Source organism: Elephas maximus, chromosome 5 (assembly GCF_024166365.1).
Source record: "Elephas maximus indicus isolate mEleMax1 chromosome 5, mEleMax1 primary haplotype, whole genome shotgun sequence".
NCBI lineage: Eukaryota > Metazoa > Chordata > Mammalia > Proboscidea > Elephantidae > Elephas > Elephas maximus.
Genome location: NC_064823.1, coordinates 90,886,178 through 90,909,967, shown reverse-complemented (window position 1 = coordinate 90,909,967; position 23,790 = coordinate 90,886,178). Strand labels below are relative to the sequence as shown.

The 23,790-nt window shown below is 40.2% G+C and overlaps 1 protein-coding gene across 4 annotated transcripts in view; it reads left to right on the top strand.

Moving 5' to 3' along the window:
- The first annotated feature begins 16,634 nt into the window (after nt 1–16,634).
- The window catches only part of YTHDC1 (YTH N6-methyladenosine RNA binding protein C1), a 42,187-nt gene continuing 35,031 nt past the window's right edge, over nt 16,635–23,790 (top strand). For all 4 annotated transcript variants that reach the window (XM_049886102.1, XM_049886101.1, XM_049886100.1 and 1 more), the window contains exon 1: nt 16,635–17,018. In XM_049886102.1, the coding sequence (XP_049742059.1) occupies nt 16,991–17,018 (28 nt within the window). In that variant the 5' untranslated portion in view covers nt 16,635–16,990. The remainder of the gene's footprint in view (nt 17,019–23,790) is intronic.

The following is a 23,790-nucleotide window of genomic DNA, read 5'->3' as shown; positions in this document are numbered from 1 at the left end:
CTACTCCGTCCTATAGGGTCACTATGAGTTAGAATTGACTCAGTGGCAATGGGTTTGGTTTTGGGTTATATTGAGGTTAGGACTTTAACGTATCTTTTTAGGTGACACAATTCAACCCACAACACATGAAAACTTTAAAATAAAGTCATTTTATTATGACTATTTTTATTAACACAGTCATTTCTGGGGCAGGGAAGATAACACAAGCAGTCAGAAGAGCCCTCCCTTTCAAAGCAGTCATCTAGTTGTGCCCCAAGAGCCTGACCGCTCATTGTGGACAAAACTTTATGTCCTATCCCTTTTCCCTCTAAAAAGTGGGGCCATGGCAAAACTCTACCAACAATAATAATAATAGCTACCATTTTTTTGAGCGTTTATGATGTGCCAGATAACTCGTGTTTAACACTTGTTAAATTTGCACAGTAACCCTCTGTGGTAGGATATTCTGACCCCCATGCCCCCTCAGAAATGAGAATACAGAGGTAAAAAGAGGTTAACTTGACCAACACAACATAGCTCCTAAACAGCAGAACCTGGATTCAGAGAGCCTGATTCCAGAGCTCTTAAAGAGAGATAGATAAAAATTTAAAGTTGGGCTGCTGGAAAACCTAAGCACTAGTTGTTCTATTAACCTCATGGAGGTTTACAGAGTTACTTTTAAATGCAAATTAGATGTCATTCCCTTGAATTACTCGATATGCATGTTAAAATGTCAAATTCCTGGGCCTATCACAGGCCTCTGAATCTGATCTTTGGGGTTAAGGCCAGGAATCTGCATTTTCAACCAATTTTCCTTGTCATTCTTGTGCACAGTGTTGTTTAAGAGCCCCTGATCAAGAGGATCAAGTTCAAACTTTTTATTATGACATAAAAAATAATGCTTTGCACAGAGCCTGGCATGTAATAGTTGTCCAACAAATATTTGTGAGATAAAATTCAGGAAGGCAGGGAGGGAAGGATATGAGAAAGTTCAGTCAGGCTTAAATTTTGGTCGAAATTAAGGTTCGATAAGGGGAAAACAGGAATCAGACTAGATCTCCCACAGAAATCTTACACAGTGTCCTCTACAGTAATTCCAATCCTTAGTCTGTTTTCTGCCTTGTTTTTCATTTTTTTCAAGGGTTAGGTAGCCCTTGAAAAACAAATGCAAAGATTAACTAAGTGCAAATTTAACTACTCAGCTTTTAAATGCCTTCACTCTTCCTCTCTTTGTACTGGACCTTTGAACCTGTACTTAGATCAAGAGGCAGTCTTTTGAACAGAACAAGGGGATACTGTGTGATTTAAAGTCAGGAAAGGTGTGCGTCAGGGTTGTATCCTTTCACTCTACTTACTCAATCTGTATGCTGAGCAAATAATCCGAGAAGCTGGGCTATTTGAAAGAGAATGAGGTATGAGGACTGGAGAACTCATTAACGACCTGCAATATGGAGATGACACAAGCTTGCTTGTTGAAAGTGAAAAGGACTTGAAGCCCTTACTAAGGAAGATCAAAGACTATACCTCAATTTAGAGAAACAAAAATCCTCACAACTGGACCAATAAGCAACATCATGATAAATGAAGAAAACATTGAAGTTGTCAAGGATTTCGTTTTACTTGGATCCACAACCAACACCCATGGAAGCAGCAGTCAAGAAATCAAAGGAATCATTGCATTGGGGCAAAGCTGCTGCAAAGGACCTCTTTAAAGTGTTGAAAAGCAAAGATGTCACCTTGAAGACTAAGGTGCACCTGACCCAAGCCATGGTATTTTCAATCCCATCATATGCATGCAAAAGCTGGACAATGAATAAGGAAGACCAAAGAAGAATTGATGCCTTTGACTTGTGGTGTTGGCAAAGAATATTGAATATACAATGGACTGCCAGAAGAACAAACAAAATCTGCCTTGGAAATAGTACAGCCAAAATGCTCCATAGAAACAAGGATGGTGAGACTTTGTCTCACATACTTTGGACCTGTTATCAGGAGGGACCGATTGCTGGAGAAGGACACCATGCTTGGTAAAGTAGAAGGTCAGCAAAAAGGATGAAGACCCTCAACCAGATGGATTGACACAGTGGCTGCAACAGTGAGCTCAAGCATAGCAATGATTGTGAGGATGACACATGACCAGGCAGTGTTTCATTCTGTTGTGCTCAGGATCACTGTAAGTCAGAACTGTCTCAATAGCACCCAACAACAACAAGAATTGCACTGGCATGTGAACTGATTATTCCAGTCAAATGAGTCAGTTTACATGGTAACATTAATTTATAGGCACACGCTTGTATTGAGGTCTTTCTCATGTGTTGCAGAGACATGCACAGTTACTCATGCACAAAATCAGTGGCTGCACATCTGTGCACCTCAGATAACCCACAGAATTTCTATAATATTCCTGAAAACTTAGCCTGGAAGCTGCTTCAGAAAAGGCGCAATTTAAGTCCAAATTTACCCAAATAAGAAGTTTCCTATTTACCTTGGAGCACTTACTGATGAAGGTCAAAGACTACAGCCTTCAATATGGATTACACTTGAACATAAAATGAAAGTTCTCACAACTGGTCTGATAAAAACATCATGGTATATGGCAAAGAAATTGAAGTTGTCAAGGATTTAATTCTACTTGACTCGACAATCAATACAATGGGAGCAGCAGTCAAGAAACCAAATGACATTGGTTGGAAAAATTTGTGCTACAAAAAACCTCTTAAAGTATTAAAAAGGAAAGAAGTCACTTGGATGACTAAGGCCTGACTCAAGCCATGGTCTTTTTAATCGCCTCACATACACATGAAAACTGGACAATGACAAAGGAAAACAGAAGAACTGACGATTTGGATTGTGGTGTTGGTAAAGAATGTTGAATATACCGTGGACTGCCAGAAGAACAGACAAATGAGCCTCGGAGGAAGTATAGCCAGAATGTTAGAAGCAAGAATGGTCAGAGTTTGTCTTGCTTACTTTTGGCTCGTCATCTGCAAAGAACAATCGCTAAAAAAGGACCTCATGTTTGGTAAAGTAGAGGGTCAGCAAAAATGAGGGAAACCTTCAGTGAGATGGCTTGACACAATAGCTGCAACAATGGGCTCGAACATATCAAAGATCATGAAGATGGCAGGGGACCTGGCAACATTTTATTCTGTTATACATAAGGTCACCATGAATCAGAGCCAACTCCACAGCAATGAAATGTTACCAGGTGGAAACCCCAGGTTTTGCTCGGTATGACTGGTATTGGCCAATAAATGAGAAACTGAGGTGGGAGAAGGTAAAGGTGCCTTTTATTTCATTGCGCAAGGAAGGAAATAATTGGGGCTGCTGCCTCCAAGACTGCTTCGCTCTTGAGCAAGGAAAATAGTTACTTTTAAAGGTATTACAAGTAGGGAGTTCATACAAGTTATGACAGCAACACTAAATCATACCAAGCGGGTCAAGCAAAAGAACTGCAATTCTAACACAGATTGCCAAGCAATGGTCAAGGCAGCAGAGCAAAGGAACTGCAATTCTGGTGCACATTACCAAGCAATGGTTCTGAAAATGGTGAGGCTGGTGGAGCAAAGAAGCTGCAATTCTGATGCGGATTATGAGGCCAGCTAAGCAATGAAACTGGAAATGGCGAGGCCACCCAGGCAAGCTGCAGTGTAATTTTCTGCAGCTTGGGGACTTCTGTATTATACCAGCAGCATTTACCTTCATAAGAAAAGTTTCACAATTATTTGTGACTTAATTTTTCAGCTACTTCCCATAACACACCAATCAAAATGAGAAAAAAAAAAGACACCCCATTGCTGTCGAGTTGATTCCAACCCATGATATGTAATTATAATTCTATCCATACCACTGATTAGAGTAATAGAAAATCAGAGCAAGAAAGCAGCCCTGATGGTACAGTGGTTAAAAGCTTGGCTGCTAACCAAAAGGTTGGCAGTTTGAATCTACTAGTCGTTCCTTGGAAACCCTATGGGGCAGTTCTGCTCTGTCCAATGAGTTGAAATTGGCTGGAAGGCAATGGGTTTGGTTTTTTGATTAGAGCAAGAAAGAACCTTAAAGATAATGTGGGAAAAAGAACTTAATTTGGCCTTTTGACTCCAGTTCCTGAAGATAGCCACTGGAGTTCTTGAGCAATCGAGGTTTCTTTGTTTTTCTAAACCAGCTAGGCAACACTTAAACCCATTGCCATTGAGTCAATTCTGATTCCGACTCATAGCAACCCAATAGAGCAGAGTAGAACTGACTCATTGAGTTTCCAAGGTGGATTTGAACTGCCAACCTTTTAGTTAGCAGCTGTAGCATTTAACCACTATGCTACCAGTGTTTCCACTTAGACATGCAAATGAATTGGGAGCCTCTGACTGAGCACCCGTCAAAGGAAAGGACGGGAAGGGGGCATGATGCAGTAGCCTTGGCAACAGTCCACCACTCCCCAGCCTCTGAGGCCTGATGTTTGCCAAACCAAAAAACCCATTGCTGTCGAGTAGATTCCAACTCATAGCGGCCCTGTAGGACAGATTAGAACTGCCCTATAGCATTTCCAAGGAGTGGCTGGTGGATTTGAACTGCCGACCTTTTGGTTAGCAGCCGAGCTCTTAGCTACTGAGCAACCAGGTCTCCAGCAGGGTAAAATAGATACAATTCCAAGCTAGGTTCCCATATGTCTGACCATCCCTTCTGCTGGGGTGGTCTGGTGGGAAAATCTACATTACGCTCCACGTACAGTGTCACATAGGCTTTGGGGTATACAAATGGCTGGGGGAGGAACTTCTGAGTCCCTCAGCTACAATGCTAGGTAGAAGCATGTATAGCAGAGTTTTTTAGTCCACCTAACTAAGCATATCTAGCCAGGGGGTATTGGTGCCAGGAAGTCCCTTTGAGTCCCTTGCCTACAGTGCATCACGCAGCATGCATTGAAGAGTTTTTCTCCCTGCCCAGACAGCCTTTTTGAGTCTGGGAGGACAGCTCAAAACTGTATCCACATCTGCCAATGGTTAAGCACTCTGTTGCTAACCGAAAGATTGGCAGTTTGAACCCACCTTGCAGCTCCTCTGGAGAAAAGACCGGGTGATCTGCTGCTGTAAACATCACAGCCTAGGGAATTCTAGGGGCGTTTCTCCTCTGTCACATGGGGTCACCAAGAGTCGGAATCAACTCAACGGCATACAGCAACAAGTATATCTGTAATGGAGGCGTACAAATGTAGTGGGGACACAAAAGGGGCACCTAATTCTGTAAGGGAGGGGTTGTCGAGGAAGGATTCCTAAAAGAAATGCAGAAGGAGCTGAAACCTGCAAGTAAATAGTGTTTTTCTCAGGCAGTAAGTAGAAAAAGCTCATTCAAGAAAGGAAGAATACATGAATAAAGTTTCACGAATAATTATTAATAGAGTGATTCCCCTATGGTGCAAATGGTTAACATGGTTAATGCAGTCATCTGCTAACCAAAAGGTCGGAGACTACAGTTCATCCCAGAGTTGTCTCAGAAGAAAGGTCTTATGATCTACTTCCAAAAGACCAGCCACTGAAAGCCCTCTGGAGCACAGTTCTACTCTTATACCCATGAGTTCACTATGAGTCAAAATCGGCTAGATGGAAACTGGCTTTTCTATGTTATTCCTGTTGTAACACTTGTCACCCAGAAGCATAAACTATCCCTTGTCTGTATCTTTCGCTTCCTCCCCCCTTCCACGGACTGCAAGTGAAGGTCAATTTTAGGATGATTCCCAGATCCTTAGCGTAAGTAAACTGGTGGACTGTGAGGGTGAGGATAGATCAAGAGATTAGTGTTGAGCTTTTTAAAATTGAGCTATCCAAAAGAAGACATCAAGCAAGCAATTGATATCAGTTGAGAACACTAGGCTTAAGTAATCATGGCTGTATAGATGGTGATTAAAGTCATGAGGGTGGATGAGCTTGCTTAAGGGAGGCAGTTTGATCCAAAAATGCATTGCAGTAGAAACCTAAAGAGAAGGTAGAGTCTTCTTAAATTGTGATTTTTTTTGTTGTTGTTGTCAGAAAAGAGATTTCAAATATTTATCCTGATGTTTGTTCTTCATTCATTAACAGAGTTAGGGCAAAGTTCCCTGTTTTGGTCTGTAAGCTATAGAGCAACTGAACATTTCTCAGTTTGTATTATACAATTATTATTGAACTGATTCTGGTATTTCATTTTTCCTCTGTGTTCATCTTTTTGTTTTTAAATAACAAAAACCAATTCAAATCACTTTAAGAGAAATGAAAAATTATTATAAGGAAGTAAAATTATCTGTCCGAGTATAAGAATAGAATGCAGTCAGAGGTAAGGAAGAACTTCAGCTGAAAACTAGAATGCTATCAGACAACTAGGATGAGTTTTTGCCCATTTCTGCTTTTCCTTTTGCATGTCTTTTCCTTCTATACTGGAAGGTCAATCTCACTACTTAGTCCACAATGAATCAAAATTTACTGCTCTTAGTTTCCAGTATTCAAACGTTAATTATCGTTTCAGCTACTCAGAGAGAATGATTCCCAGTTCATTCCATTTCCAAATTCTAAGGGAAGTGACTTGGGGCCTATTCCTATCCGTATTTACTCTTATCAGTTGTGTCCCCAAAAACCAAACTGATTGCTGTGGAGTTGATTCTGGCTCATAGCAACCCTACAGGACAGAGTAGAACTGCCCCATAGGGTTTCCAGGGAACAGCTGGTAGATTCAAACTGCTGACCCTTTTGTTACCAGCCATAGCTCTTAACCACTGCACCACCAGGGCTCCAATCAGTTGTGTCCAGGATGTACTATAACATCATACAAATATGGTTACTGAGAGCTGTGTACCTGAGGGGCAGGTAAGGATAGTGGTATGCTAGAGCCAGCTTATGCCAATTTGCAAGAGCCAATTTTCATAAAATTTGCAAGTTGGTTAAACACAGGGATGTTTAAAAAATCATATAAAATTACAGCTAAGGAAATTATATTAAAAATAAAATTAACACCTTAACACTCATCACTTCCTAATTCTTTCAACTAAATTTTGATATTATCTATGCTCTTGAGATTATTTACATTTACATCTATTTTTTTGTGTACAGTGGATATACAGATAATCAGTGTGTTACTTTACTACACACACTTCTCCCAACTCCATGTTCAGTGATGTCATGTTGGTTACCTGAGATTAGTCATGGTGGGAGTATTTATACCACAGAAATTAGCAAACACTAAAAATAAGGTTTTTTCTTTCTGTAGAGCCAGTTGTTAAACATTTACTAGCTTACCATTGGCTAAAGGAGTCATTATCAGAAAACACCCTTTACTATCTACTATTTCTACTGCACTAGAAAATGGAAAAAGGAAAAAAAGAAAAAGTTGCTGTCAATTCATTCTGACTCAAGGTAACTTCATGTCTTACAGAGTAGAACTACTCCATACGGTTTTCTTGGCTGTAATCTTTACGGAAGCAGATCGCCAGGCCTTCTTTCCACAGAGCTGCTGGATGGGTTTGAACTGCCAGCCTTTAGGTAGCCACTGATCACAAACCACTTGCACCACTCAGGAACCTGTACTAGGAGATAACTTCCTTCAAGCTAAGAACAGCACAAATGATTCTAAGAGAATTGTTTCTTTTATAATTTTCAATATTCTAATCAAGTTTTGGAGTCCCTGGGTGGTGACTTCCAGCTAGTAGCCAAAAAGTTGGCAGTTCCAACCTACCCTGAGGCACTTCAGAAGAAAGGCCTGGTGATCTGCTTCCAAAAGATCACAGCCTTGACAACCCTATGGAGCACATTTATACTCTTTGTTATGCTGAGGCAAGATTAGTAAGGGTGTATCTTGAGTCAATCCGTTTTGAGATATAAAAGAGATTAAACAAGCTAGCAGAGCAGAGATGAGGAAGAGACATGCCAAGCCACATGAAGATTGCCCAGGACCAGAAGCTCAGAAGAGACAAGGACCTTCTTTCAGAGCCAGAGAGAGAGAAAGAGTTCCCTGAAAGCCAGCACCCTGAATTTGGACTAACCTTCTAAACTGTGAGACAATAAATTTCTGCTCGTTAAAGCCATCCATTCATGATATTTCTGTTATAGAAGCACTAAATAACCAAGACAATCTGTTTCCCTCATCCCTAGCTTTCTGAATCCTCCCAACATACACAAATATATATAAGCTGCTCACCCATATATTGCCTGTATCCTCAATGTAATAGGCCAGTGCTCAATTTAGATTTTGAAGTTAGAATCTCAAGCAACAATCAAAAAAACCTTTTTTAAAATTTATTTTTCATTCAATAAATATTTCTTGAGCAGCTATCACCTTAGCACTAAGAGAATAAAACAAAGGTCACACATTTCTGCTTTTCCAAAAGATTTCTAAAAATTTCTTTCCCATGTTTCCTAAAAAACACTTTATAGGTTAACTTTTATTGAAGGTTAATTGCATGCAGATTAGTGCTAAGTGCTCCACCTACATCATTTAATGAGGTAGATATAACAACCATTGTATTATCCCTGCCTTAGGGAAAGGAAATGAAGTTCAGAGAGATTAAACAATTTACTGTGTTTCAGAGCAGGGATTCCAGCTACATCTCTGACTCTGGAGACAAGGCTCTGAACGTCTATGTTACGCTTACTCAAAGGTTAAATAGCTGCTGGGTAGTAGATCTATGTTTAAATGCAAATCCAAATCCCAAGTCCTAGCTCCTAAACACTTGGATGGTGTATGACAGATTATAATATTTTGCAGCTGTTTTGCAGGAATCACAGAGTTAAGACCCAGCCCAACGTTTTTCAGGTCTGAGTTGGCTCCCAAGGGTTTCCTTTCTTCTTCACCACAAGTCCCAAGGACTGCAGTTTACTTGATTCTTCTCTCTGGAGTGCTCCCCCTGCATAGCATCTCTTAGAATCCTTTTTTTCTTAAGATTGGCTACTGAAAACCTCACTATCTCCCCAGCTCTCCCTTTGTTTGTTCACCCTGAATTAAAGGCCAATACTTCCCTATTTAATAGTTGTTGCTGCTGTGTTTGTTTACTTTTTGTAACCCCTATAGGGTCGCTATGAGTCGGAATTGACTTGACGGCACTGGGTTTGGTTTTTGGTTTTTTATGGTTAAGGAGGAGCTCTGGTGGCACAATGGTTAAGAGCTTGGCTGCTAACCAAAAGGTCAGCAGTTCAAATCCACCAGCTGCTTCTTGGAAACCCTGTGGGGCAGTTCTACTCTGTCCAATAGAGTCACTATGAATCGAAATACACACGATGGCAATGGGTTTGTTTTTTTTTGGGGGGGGGTTATGGTTAAGGAGGCAAAAATCACGTACACAAAAGCTTTAGAGATCATAATTGTTCTTTCTATAGTTTTTGATTTTGTTTCCTAAGTTGTACCTTGCAGCGCTACTGGATTCTCTATCAGCAAAGGGGGAAGAGTGGTTAAGAGCTATGGCAGCTAACCAAAAAGGTTGGCAGTTCAAATCCACCAGGTGCTCCTTGGGAACCCTATGGAGCAGTTCTACGCCATCCTATAGGATTGCTATGAGTCAGAATCGACTTGACAGCAACAGATTTGGTTTGGAATATGTGTGCAAAAGCTGGACAATGAATAAGGAATACCAAAGAATTCATGCCTTTGAATTATGGTGTTGGCAAAGAATATTGAATATGCCATGGACTGCTGGAAAAATGGACAAATCTGTCTTGGAAAAGGTATAGCCAGAATGCTCCTTAGCAGTGAGAATGGCAAGACTTCTTCTCATATACCTTGGACATGTTATCAGGAGAGACCAGTTCCTGGAGAAGGACATCATGCTTTGTAAAGTAGAGAGCCAGCAAAAGAGAGGAAGATGCTCAATGAGATGGATTGACACAATGCCTACAAATGACGGGCTCAAGCATGACAATGGTTGTGAGGATGACGCAGGATTGGGCAGTATTTCATTCTGTTGTACATAGGGTTGCTATAAGTTGGAACTGACTTAATGGCATGTAACAACATGTTTAGGCAGATAGAGCCTAGTAGGGTATCCCTTGGTTTTTCACTGTGTAGAACAGGTCTAGAAATTCCTATGTAACTCTGGAGGAATGCAGGAGGTAGCTATGAATTGAGTGAATTTGCTTCCTGGGAGTCACCATGGCAAAGGCCAAAATTGGGGGCCAAATGGACCATGCACATAAGGATCCACAGGACCAGCAAGAGCTAAGGTGAGAGTGTAGTCAGTAGGAGGAGATGGTTGGTCATGGGCCCTAAAAGAAATCGTCATACATTGCCTGGTCAAAAGAACAAACCTCAAGTTACAGCAGCCACATATACTCCAAAACAGAGACTGAAACCGGAAAACCAAGGAAGGCAAGATGCACTCGACAGAAGTCATTAGGTTCTAGGAGGGAAAGACAGCACTTAGATCAGACCCTTTTCTCAGCTTGTAAATCATGTTCTGTGATTTTCTGCTTTCCACGAGTCAGGCTCCCTTCAGAAAACAGATGGCATTCTCAAACTGGATGACCTATTAGAAAAAAACTAACATAACATCTTTCTCCCACAGAGCAGCTGATGGGTTCGAACCGCTGACCTTTCAGTTATCAGCTGAGCACTTAACCACTGCACCACCAGGAATCCTAGGATAACCTATACAAAAAAACAAACCTGTTGCTGTTGAGTCGGTTCTGACTCATAGCCATAGATTCATAGCAGCCCTATAGGACATAGAAGGTGGCTGATGGATTTGAACTGCCAATCTTTTGGTTAGCAGCCAAGTTCTTAACCTCTGAGCCACCAGAGGGAAACCCTGGTGGCATAGTGGTTAGGTGCTACGGCTGCCAAATGTTCAGCAGTTCCAACCTGCCAGGCGCTCCTTGGAAACTCTATGGGGCAGTTCTTCTCTGTTCTATAGGGTCGCTATGAGTCGGAATCGACTAGATGGCACTGGGTTTGGTTTTGGTTTTTGGAGCCACCAGAGATCCAAGGATAACCTATAGGAGAGTTTAATAAAGGTACTGTTTACAAAGGTGTTGGCAGTTTCACTATAAGGGATAGTGCCTTATTGCCTCAGGCCTGAAGGGGCAAGAAAAGGGCAGGGTTACTAGAACCTGAGTGAGATAACTGTATAAAAAATAAAAAACCAAACCCGTTGCCATCAAGTTGATGCTGACTCATAGCAATAACTGAATAAAAAAAAAAAATAGAGAGGGTTAAACTCGAACCAAACGCATAGCCATTGAGTTGATTCCGACTCATCGTGACCCTTGTGACAGAGTCGAACTGCCCCATAGGGTTTTCTAGGTTGTAATCTTTAAGGGAGCAGATCCCTGGGTCTTTTTGCCCTGGAGCCACTGGGTGGGTTAAAACCGCCAACATTTGGTTAGCAGCTGAGAGCTTAACCTTTGCTCAACCAGGGCTCCTTACAGAGAGGGTCACTTGCCAGGAGTGGGGGCCACGGATAAAGGGACAGCGCCAACCTCTGTTAACTCTGCAGGGAAGGAGCCAGGGAAATAGTTTGATCATTACTCTCTTCCTACCCTCGGATCTCCTACTGATGCCTCCCATTGTCTGGACTCAACCAAAATCAAGGGAAGACACTCAGTTGCTTCACCTATATGGGTCATCCTCCTAGCATACACAGCAGGGTGAAGAAGTGTGGAAAATGGACTGGAGGGGTCAGAGATATCTAGCACACACCTGTGCCAAGATGTTACCAAGAAAAAAGGAGAAAAGGAAAACAGGGAAAACCCTAAAAGGCTGAGAATTTACTCAAAAGAGGATTAGAAAAAGCAGTTACTGTCTAGTAGATTCTGACTCATGCAACCCTGTGTGTGTCAGAGTAGAACTGTGCTCCATAGAGTTTTCAGTAGATGATTTTCTGGAAGTAAATCACCAGGCCTTTCCTCTGAGATGCCTCTGAGTGGACTTCAATCTCCAACCTTTCATTTAGCAGCCAAGTTTGTTAATTGTTTGCACCATCCAGGGCTCCAAAAGAAACTTACTTTCTCAGTAAAATAATGATAAAAGTAATAATTCATAAGGTTGTTATGTGGATTAACTGAGGTAAAACATAGGCAGACACAGCAGACATGGCACACAGTCAATACTCAATAAATGTCTAAATTGGCTGGGCTAAACTGGTTGTGGTGATTTCTGGTTGACATTTACTATACCACTATGCACATCCTTTTACATGTTGCTAGGATGTATACATAGATGTAAAAGTTGCTCAGTTATGAAAATTTTGTTTTTTCACTTCCTTACTGAAATTTTGCATTATCAAATATTAAAATTTGCAGTCATGAGACTCTTGTGTAATAGATACATACTATAAAACCAAACCAAACCTGTTCCTGTAGAGTCAATTCTGATTCATAGTGACCCTATAGGACAGAGTAGAACTGCCCCATAGAGTTTCCAAGGAGCATTTGGTGGATTGGAATTGCAGACCTTTTGGTTAGCAGCTGTAGCACTTAATCACTACACCATCAGGGTTTCCAGTAGATACTATACATATTAGATACTTTGTATAATAGACACAATTGATCGGGAACTGACCGATATGATGTTATTTTCCCTCTAAAGGAATAAAACACTTTTTCTTTAGTACTGGATCACTGACATCATTGCTTGCATCTATAAAGCATGCTATTTTCTGTGTGCAAAAATGATGCTAATGCCCCTTCGTCCACATGATTTGTTACTTTCTTCTAAACGTGCAGCCATGCACTCATCCTGTCTTTCTGAAGACCAAGTCACACATCCATTTGTGAGGTAGATAACTGAGCCTAAATATATATGTACAGAACTTGTTTTAGCCAAGTCATTAAAAAAAAAGTCAGAGATATTAGACATTGTACCCAAAGTGATTGCAAAGGGAATAAAACGGGAAAAAGCAAATTTCTTAAGACTGTCACTTAGTTCACGCAGCTTAGTGAAAGTAATGTAGCATTATACTGGTACATGATCTTAGCCTTCTTCAGGTTTATCATCAAACTACGATTAATGGTGACTCTGCAAAAACAATTCATATGTAGTAGTAATCGTCAGCCAGAATGTTCCTTAGAAGCAAGAATGGTGAGATTTCATCTCACGTACTTTGGACATGTTTTCAGGAGAGATCAGTCCTTGCAGAAGGACATCATGCTTGGTAGAGTAGAGGGTCAGTAAAAGAAAGGAAGACACTCATTGAGATGGATTGACACAGTGGATGCAATGATGGGTTCAAGCATAGCAATGGTTGTGAGGATGGCACAGGACCAGGCAGTGTTTCGTTCCGTTGTATATAGGGTGGGTATAAGTCAGAACCACCTTGATGGCACCTAACAACAACAGTAATCATCAATATGGGAGTCCCTGGCTGGTGCAGACAGTTAAGCACTCAACTACTTCCCAGAATTGCCTGGGAAGAAAGGCCTAGTGATCTGCTTCTGAAAGGTCACAGCTTTGAAAACCCTATGGAGCAGTTTTACTCTGTACACATGGAGTCACTACGAGTCAGAATGGAATCAAAGGCAACTGGTTTGAGTTTTTTTTAATTATGGCATGTAACAGCAACAACAACATGTTTAGGCCGATAGAGCCTAAGAGAGTGTCCCTTGGTTTTCCATTGTGTGGAAGAGGTCTAGAAATTCCTGTGTAACTCTGAAGGGATGCAGGGGCTAGCTATGAATTAAGAGAGTTTACTTCCTAAGAGTTACCACGGCAAAGGCCAAGCACAGCAACGATTGTGAGGATAGCGCAGGACGGGTGGTATTTCATCCTGTTCTTGATAGGGTTGCTATGAATCAGAAATGATTCAATGACACCTAACAACAACAACATGACAAGTGTATGTTAGCTTCATACGTAGCTGCCAAACGATTTTCCAAAGTGGTCGTACCATTTTACATTCCCACCAGCAATAGATGAGCATTCCAACTGCTCCATATTCTTGCCAACATTTGGTATTTCTAATCTTCTTTAATCACTTCATTGTGGTTTAAATTCCTGATGATGTTGAGCATTGTTGTCACATGGTAATTGCCTATTTACGTATCTTCTGTGGTTAAAATACCTGTTTAACTATTTTGGCTATTTCTTTTAAAATGGAATGTTTGTTTTCTTAATATTGAGGTGCAGGACCTTTATTTATATTCTAGAAATCCTTTGTCAGACAAATGTTTTGTGAATATGTTTTCCCAGTCAGTGACTTCCCTTATTATTTGATTGATTGATTGAGATGATGCTTTTAACTTTAATGAAATCCAATTTTATCAATTTATTTTATGGTTAATGATTTTTACATCTTATATAAGAAATCTTCGCCTACTTTAAAGTGTTGAAGATTTTCTCTCATCTTTTGTTGTAGAAGCTTTATAGTTGTTCTTTTATATTTAGGTTTATGATCCATTTTGAATTAATTTTTTGCATATGGTGTTAGGTAGAGTTCATGGTCATTTATTTCCAATGGATATCTAATTGTTCCAGCACTATTTGTTTGAGGATTGGAGGAAGATTCAACACCTCTGATATGCAGATGACACGACCTAGCTGCAGAAAGCGAAGAGGACTTGAAGTATTTAGTGATGAAGATCAAAGGTCAGTATGGATTACACCCAAACTTAAAGAAAACAAAAATCCCACAACTGAATCAATAAGCAGCATCATGATAAACGAAGAAAAGATGGAAGCTGCCAAGGATATCATTTTACTTGGATCCACAATCAACAACCATAGAAGAAGTCAAGAAATCAAACTACGATTGCATTGGGCAAATTTGCCCTCTTTAAAGTGTTGAAAAGCAAAGATGTTGTCCTGAGGGTTAAGGTGTGCCTGACCCCCCAAAAAAGCCATGATATTTTCATTTGCCTCATATGCATGTGAAAGCTGCACTATGAATAAGGAAGACTGAAGAAGAATTAATGTCTTTGAATTACAGTATTGGCAATGAATATTGAATATACCATGTACTGCCAGAATGAACAAGTCTGTCTTGGAAGAAATACAGCCAGAGCACTCCTTGAAGTTGACAATGATTAAGACTTCATCTCAGGCATGTACTTTGGACACATTATCAGGAGGGACCAATCCCTGGAGAAGGACATCATGCTTGGTAAAGTAGAGGGTCAGCGAAAAAGAGGAAGACCCTCAAGGAGATAGATGAACACAGTGGCTGCAACAATGAACTCAAGCATAGCAAAGATTGTGAGGATGGCACAAGAGCTGGCAGTGTTTCGTTCAGTTGTACAAAAGGTCACTGAGTCAGAACCAACTGGACGGTATCTAACAATAACAACATTGAACACTTAATTGAATTTTTCTAATCCTTGGAAAACATTACAGTAACTCTTTGAGAATAAGTTTTCAATTCCCATTTACAAGGATACGAAAGATTGTTGTTAGCTACCATTGGGTCGGCCCCCAACTCATGGTAACCTAGTGCAGAACAGGATCAGATCATTGTAATCCATTGGCTGATATTTGGAAGCAGATCAGCATGCCTTTCTTCCTTGTCCATCTTAGTCTGGAAGCTCCTCTGAAACCTGTTCCGTATCATGTCGACACACAAGCCTCTACTGACAGGCAGGTGATGTCTGCACGTGAGGTGCATTGGCCAGGAATCAAACCTGTCTCCTGCCTGGAAGGCAAGAATTCTACCACTGAACCACCACTGTTCCCTTAGATTGGTCATAATTCTTTATATTGGGCATCAAGTAATAACAAACTGTGGACTGCTTGTCCTTTTGTGAACGTGAAACTAAACCAAGCTGAACCAGTGGTTTTTGGAAGCAGTTAGTCTAGATGATTCCGACTCACGGTGACTCCATGTGTATCAGATCAGAATCCCTGTCCACAGGGTTTTCAAAGCTGTGACCTTCTGGAAGTAGACAGCCAGGCCTTTCTTCCAGGGTACCTCTTGGTGGGTTTGAACCACCAATCTTTTACTTAGTAGTTGAGTACTTAACTGTGTTCAACACCCAAGGACTCTGAACATGGTATTAGTCATTATATCATAATGTTACCTCTTTTTCAAATTTTCTTTACCTTGTGAACTTACTTTGCAGTGAAGCCAAATTATATTTTCACTCCTTTGAACTCATAATTTCTTTCATAGATTTTACTACATTATGTAGCTATGTAATTTTCAGCCACTTTTGTAGTTTCGATTCCTCAATGGTCTGTTTAATCAACTGTGTACCTCAGGGCGTAAATGATTAATACAAATTTGTTATGTGCATTAACAAAGTTATATTAAAATACGGTATAATTCCTTCCCCCAATTTAAAAACAAACAAAAACTATGATTTTTTGGCAAGAGAGCTGCATTCCCTGCGATGCCTTTGGGTAAACCTGGGGGCCTTAAGAAAAACATCTCATACACAGAAAAAGTGGTGGCTTCAGAGGAGCCAGCCTGGACTTGTTCTAAACAGGATTCTGATTTCCAGCACTAAATTGGGAGTACTGCGGGACGATTTGGGACGACAAAACGGACACGTTACAGCGCCACAGCCTCCACTATGCGTTTCGGTTGAGAAGCTACGCAACTGAGCGGTGAACACGGCCCTCAACCTGGCTAACCTAAGCCCCCGCAATAAGACTCTTTACGAAGACGACGGGGCTGCGGGGGGCGGGGCGACGTGGTGACGTCCCGCTACTTCCCTTCCCCGTCTCGCCGCTCCGCCCCTCTCCGCACTGTGACGTTCCCAGACAGGAACGAAGCGTAAACAGCGAAGGGCATTTCGGGAGCGGGATTGTTTCACGCAGGAAGCAGGCTCCATTTTAGCGCCGCCCGCCGTCGCCATCTGTTTCCTTTCCCTCCTCTTTTCCCCCTCCCGTCCCCAAGCCCTATCGGGAAGGCTGGGTCTAGGCCACAGGAGCCTGGCGTGAGAGGAGAAAGGGGGAAAGGGGAGAAAAAGGGTGAGTCGAGAAGGGTGAGTGGGAGAGGCCAAGGTGCGAAGCGCGCGGCCCGGCGGACGGACTGACGGACGGGCCCGTGCTACTGTTGCCGCGGCTGCGGCGCCCGCGCGAGTCGCGTCGAAGCGGCGGTGGCGGCGGCAGCAGCAGCGGAAACAGGAGGGGAGCAATGGCGGCCGACAGCCGGGAGGAGAAAGGTTAGTGAGGAGAAAGGTGACGGGCGGAGGCGGGACTCGGGAGTGGGAAGATGGGGCCTTGGTCGTTGCGGGGCGGAGGTGGGGGTTGGGGAGGTTAACCTGCCTCGCGCGGAACCAGTCGCCGCACCCAGATACTGGGACTCGATGGAAAGTAATAGGCCTAACCTTTCGTCCTCGGTCTTCGTGTGGCCTAACTTTCCATCCCGCCTAGGGGTTTTCTTTGATCCAGATTCCCCTCTTCATTTTCTATTTAGCTGTCCTGGGAGGGGCTGAAGGAGATTTAGCTGGCCTATTAGAAGTTGCAGGCCTCTAGGTTTATTTCCTGGTAGGATTATGCGGATATAATGCGTAGATTCAGAACAACGCTTTCTGTTAGGCTGAATTTCGAAAATCCCTTATGCTATGATCAAAACCGGTAGTTTAGTAAATGAGCACGTATAAGAAGTCGTACAAGTGGATTATTAATCCTGAGAAGTGTCTACAACTAACTTCTGGGTGTTCTGTTAAATAAGCAGAGTGGCATGAACTGCACGTTCTGTTCTTCGAGCGCTTATTTTGGGAAATAGGGTTTTTTAAAAAAGATAATTAGGATTAGGGCTGGTCAGGAAATCCTGGACATTACTTTGATAGAAACACATTGTGCGTATCTCTGAGAGGGCACAGTTAGGAACAAATGGGTGGAAGTTATGGAGAATTCGGGGGATAAAATTTCAGTGAAATATAGGAAGAACTGATACTGCCAGAATAGAATTTTTTTTTTGATATACCGAGCTCCCAGACCCTGAAAGTGTTAATGTAGATCCTGAATCAATACCTGTTTGGAGACGGGTCTGGATTAGTTGGTAACCTTAAGGTCTTTTTCAACTTTTAAGATTACTATGATAGTCTTGGAAAGGTTATAATTGATGAAAATGTGGCACAGGTGGTGGTCTGTGTCTATTGTGTGGCTAATTATTTGGTGTGGGGGCTTTTAAAAATTGACTTCAGAGTCAGTTGTATTAGGCCTGTGATCCTCTTTGATTTTTCTTGTTCCTACATTAGGAAAGTCTTCGTGCTTCAGTGATCATGTAACAGTAAATGGTTCCTAAAGTGCAGTCTCTCAGTTGTCGAAGATAGTTTATTTACTTATCTGAATGCTGTCTTTGTTTCTCTGCCCCTGTTTTCCTTGTGCAGTAAATAATCTCACTCCTTGAATCTGGGTGTTTTTTGTTTTTTTTTTTGCCTTTGACTATAGTGTGTTTGCCTTCCTTCAAATACATATCAAAAACAAAAACTGACTCACTCTCCAGACCAAATCAGATCATCTTTCCAAGTGTCCCCCTACAGTGTATGCATAATAACATTTTGTATATTTTTGCTAGATAGGATAAAATGACAGTAATACTTCTCTTTTCTGTATATATGAAATCTCCTGTAAGGCTCTTTCCTTTCACATGGCTCTTTAGAGATTCCGTTATTTTAAAATATGAATAGTTCGTGATCAAAAGAATAAGGATGTTGGAGTCAGGCAAATCTTGATTCAAGTCCTAGTTGGAACCTAGAGCAAATTACCTAGTTTTTGTGAGCCATAATTTTTTTGCCTATAAAATGGGGATACTAGGGCAGGTAGTCATGGGATTAAATGAGTTAATGAGCAGTGCCCACATATAACAGTTCATAAAATCATAGTTTCTGCCCTATATCTTTCTGTTTTGGCACCCTTGCTCAGTCTTGAATCTCTCCATGCCTGGATAACTACAAATGTCTCTGCTTGGCTTCCTGACTTATTTTGCTCATCCCTAGCACATGCCTGGTCCACTGCTGCAGAGTTATCTTTACAGAACACTGATTTATTGTTTGTCTTGTTCTCAAATCCGATTCTTCAATCAAAGACTAAATTCCTTTAGCAGATTTTATAAACTTGTCCACAGTATCTTTCCAGTGTTCTCTCTTTATGTTATACTAGGAAAGATGATAGGTGTAAATTCATATAACAAATATCTTAGATTGGAGATTGAAAAGAGAAAAGTAAAGCAGAGAGTTGATCCTCATTAGAAGTGAAGTGTCAGTGCCATTCTATGAATTGTAGATATATGTAGATGGTATTTAATTTCTTATCAATCTTTCTAGTAAGGTAAAAGTTGGCAACCCTGATACTCTGTGTCTGTCTCCAATTTATTTAGGTTCTTTGTTATTTTATTTTGCTGTATTCCATGAAATCCAAAAGTTGCTCTTGGGAGATTATTGTTTTGCAGTTCTCTGTGCTAGACTTATTCATTCATTTAACTGATACTCATTGAATGACTGCTGGTACTGCTGGCCGCTTGGGTAGTGGAGTTGGTGGAAATATGATTAAAATATTGCCCCTGTCTTAAAATACTCCATTGATTAGGTTGTGGCACTTTATTTTAAGCTAAATCTTTTAAAAATTCACACTCCCTTTGTTGGTGAAATTTAAAAACCAAGAAGAAATGTGAAAATAAGATTGCATGGTAAGTGATGGAGACTGTTTTCAATTACTAGAAGAATCCATTATTAAAGTAGGTGATTTTAGTCAGTAAGAATTCAGTCAACATTTAATGTGTGAGAATATGATTTATGAGCTGAATACAATTTATGGGTGTAAATGGGAGTGGGCAGTGGTTGTGGTAGGGTAAGATAAACCAAATACGGGATGAGTAAAACTCAGTACTCATCAAGCATTCTTTGTCTGTTAAGGTGGACAGACTTATCAACTGTTAATAGGTACAGTAATGCACACTGAGGAGGGAAGGCAGATGGTGTTTTAAAAATCTTTGATTTCAGAAATGGGTTTAGCGATGAAATTGCAGTCCAAATATGCAAACTTAATAACTGTTGCTGGAAGGTAGTGATATCACATACTAGTAAGTTAGTCAGTTGCCCAACTTCTGCCAGGATTGTTTATTTAAATTTGAAATGGGAAGAGTTCTGGAATAACCTACTTTACAAATAAGGAAGCTCAGTAGAGAGTTCTCATTTACTTGATCATTGCCACACACCAAAGAATCAAAATCAGAATTGGAATCAATACTTGACTCCTCTGTCTCTTATACTTGAGTGAGAAATAGTGGGAATCTAAGTACGTCATTGTCGTTAGTTATTTTTTATGAAATATTAAGAGATTATAAAGAAAAACTCTAAGGATCTTAGACATGTCACAAACCATTAGATCCCTTCTAAGTGGTTCCATAAATAATGTAAGCTCTTGATAGGTAGATGATTTTAAGTTGCAGGAATTTGCTATTATATTGATAACGAAAAAGTTCAAAGACTTTAGGTAATAGATTCTTGGGTTATAGGACTTTGAATATTAGCTGTGTAATAAATAAACAATTTTATTTCTAAACCCATATCAAGTTTTCTGTGAAGAAGTTAATAAAAGTTTAATCTACTCAAAATAATGTCTAGAGAGTTACTACTTTCAGAAGTAACATATTTTCCAAACGACCAGACTGGAAGCTCGGTGAGGGCCAGGAGTATGTTGTCTTCTTCACCAAGTTCCTGGTGTGTAGAAGGTGTATCTTAATGCTTTGAATAAGCATTATTTACTTCATTATTGGACTTTATTAATAACTGACCCTCAGTGGAGATGAATTGACACGGTGGCTACAACAGTGGGTTCAGGCATAGCAATGATTGTGAGAATGGTGCAGGACTGGGCTGTGTTTTGCTCTGTTGTACATAGGGTCATTATGAGTCAAAACCAACAATAACTGACTAATTATTATGTGACATTTTCTGTATGATATCCAAAGCCAATAGTTTCCCTTTAAGTTTTGTACGTACAGACACACGAGTATGTATACATACTGTAGCCCTCACTATAGTAAGCTCTTGGGATAAAGTTGACTTTCCTGGTCCACTTTAGTTAGTGCTCTCTAAAGCATGGAGTGTCTAAGTTTGTAATTGAGATTCCACCATGTTTGTTTTATCATCTTTTTTATAAAAGGGAAATTTTATGTTTGTAATAGCAGTAGGGTGGAAAATTAAACATGCTGTTCTTAGACCTCAGCTGTGTTTTTTGGAAGACAGGAGGTTTGGATGGGATAGGAAATCGAGGTCTCTGAGCTTTAGAGGGAAGACAATTTTGAATGACAAAAAAGTAACTGAGTGCTTTGCAAGATAACAGAGAAGAGAGGTTCCAGGAAATTTTGCTGTATTGCCACGTTCCACTGAAACTATATTGAATGAATTAAAAAGATACAGTGTACTTTTGATGTCTTGTGTTGGAAAACAAAATCTGGTATATTTAACCTCCCAGTTCTTTTAATTTAAATATAAGAGGCCTTAGTCTGATCCTGGCCTCTGAAATAAGTAGCAGCACTTTGTATTTTTGGACCTAGAAGCTCCTGAAGTAAGAAAATGGACTGTGTCCCTTATAAAGGTTAATTTTTTATACAGTACTGATAATTCCTGGAGTTTGCGGCCTTCCTGGGCCTAGAATTTCAGGGGTATAATTCTGATATAGTGGAAGAAGTACTGAATTCAGAGTTCTGAGATTTTAATCAAGTCGCTTAAGTTCTGTGGGCTTCAAATTCAATTTGGAACTCTTGTTATGTACATAACCTTCCTAGGTTAAACTACTTTGAAAGCCATTTGGATTTTTAAGTTCCCATGTTTATCTAAAACAAAAATCCTGAACAAACAATGAAAAACTAGCCCCGTTACTTCTAATATTTTAGAGTTTTTGAGCAGGCTGTAAAAACAGTGCTCCTTTTTTTTTTTATTTTTTTTTTTAGTTGTTTGACTTCCTGTATCTCTGGGAATCTATACCTTTATCTGAAAACTCAGTTTACTAACAATTTCAGATAGCTAAGATTGTGCTTGTGGTACTAATGCAGTGCATATGCATAAAATAATATGAATCAGGGCATTCACAGGTCGTTGGACTTCCACAGGCTGCCTGCTTTTTGTCTTTTATTTTTTAGTTAGGGTGATATTTAGAAGTTAGAAATTCCAAATAAAAATCTGGATTTGGGATTCTTCTTGAAAATTTGGAAGATCTGACAACGCTGTGCTTGCATTCTGTCAAGGTAATAATCCATTAAAATTGAGTAGGATTATTCCCCTTAGATGGAGCACTGGTGGCATAGTGGTTAAGAGTTTGGCTGCTAACCAAAAGGTTGGCAGTTCAAATCCTCTAGGCGCTCCTTGGAAACCCTGTGGGTCAGTTCTACTCTGTCCTATAGGGTTGCTTTGAGTCGGAACTGACTGGACATCACCTAACAACAACAATGTCGCCTTCAGAGTTCAATTTTTAACTCACAAAGTATCCTACATACGAAAAGTGGAGTTTGTTGTAGTGTTTCTGTGCATCAGTGTTTACTGAAATGAGCCTTTTAGTTATGTACTATTGGTGTTATTCAGAGGTTGTGTGCAGGGTCTGGTAGGTAAAGTACTTGTTTAATACAAAAGGTAAGTATTAAAAAAAAAAAAAAAAAGCAGGGTCTCTGTCTAGGCACTATTAGTAAAGAACACTGATTTCAGTCACCAGCTGTAAACCCAGATTGTCATGCAAAACCTGGGCATAGGGTACTCTCTTTGTCTTTGTAGAGGATCAAGACTGCTCCAGCTAGTTGTTTTTAGGCAAGAATATGGGCTCATAAAGGAGCCCTGGTGGTGCCATGGTTAAAGCAGTTGGCTGCTAACTGAAAGGTTGGCGGTTCGAACACACCAACCACTCCTTGTGAGAAAGATGTTTGAGTCTGCTTCTGTAAATATTGCAGCCTTGGAAACCCTATGGGGCAGATATACTCTCGATGATTGTGGGTTTGAGTGTGGGGTATATGGGCCCATAATTATCAAAGATTTCTTTAAAAAAAAAAAAAAAAAGAAAAGCCAGGCAAACAACAAAAAAACCTCCGAAGTTTAGGGTCTAGATTTTTACTTTAAATCCTTGGAGTTTTCAAAAATAGCACATCTGAGGGCTGGATTCAACCAGCCTACATGCTGCTAGTGTGCAACTTTTGGGTGGATATGAGTTGTAGCTCTAATTGGAAATAACTTTTTAGTGAAGCATTTTATGTTTCATTTGAGCTAATTCATTGCCCCGACACATTGAAAAATTTATCTCATTGTGGTATCTTAATTTTGGAACAGAAAAGTGTAGAGGTCTTAAAATGTCTGTGTATAGTTCTCTGTATAGACTTACAAAAAAAAAGATGTTTTAATGTGAAGTGCTGTATTCTACAGAAATAATGCCTTAGGATTATTCTTGTAGTACATGAGTTGTATGTTCATGAAACTTTTCTTAACCTGACCTTCACTGAACTTTGTTCATTTTACTGTTAATTTTCTTAGGGTGCTGCTGTAAAAGCACTATGAAGTAATTGTATACAAATCTCTATTCATACAGACTATCAATATTGTATTTCAGTGCAAAGAAAGAGTGATTTAAAACTATTAAGGCAGTTCAAAGAAAGTCACCCTAGTGAACTCTAGTGGGTATTACTTCATCCCTTAACGAGATAATTCTTTCTTTGCAAAATCACATGCCAGTGATGATTAGTCTTTAACAGCAGTGGCTTCAGAGAGTATTAAAATGTTTCCTTTCTTTACAACTAATTCATCCTAAGTTGGAAAAATGAGTTAAAATACACAAAATATACTTTTCCTAGCCATGAAGGAATTGGTGAGAAGCAGCAGCTTAAGTTGGCCTTGCAACTCAATAGTGTAAGCTTTCACACTGACCTTTTAAAACCAGCTTTTAAAGAATATGCCCTACATTTATAACTAAAATCCTGAGTACATCCACCAAGTACTTGATACCTCT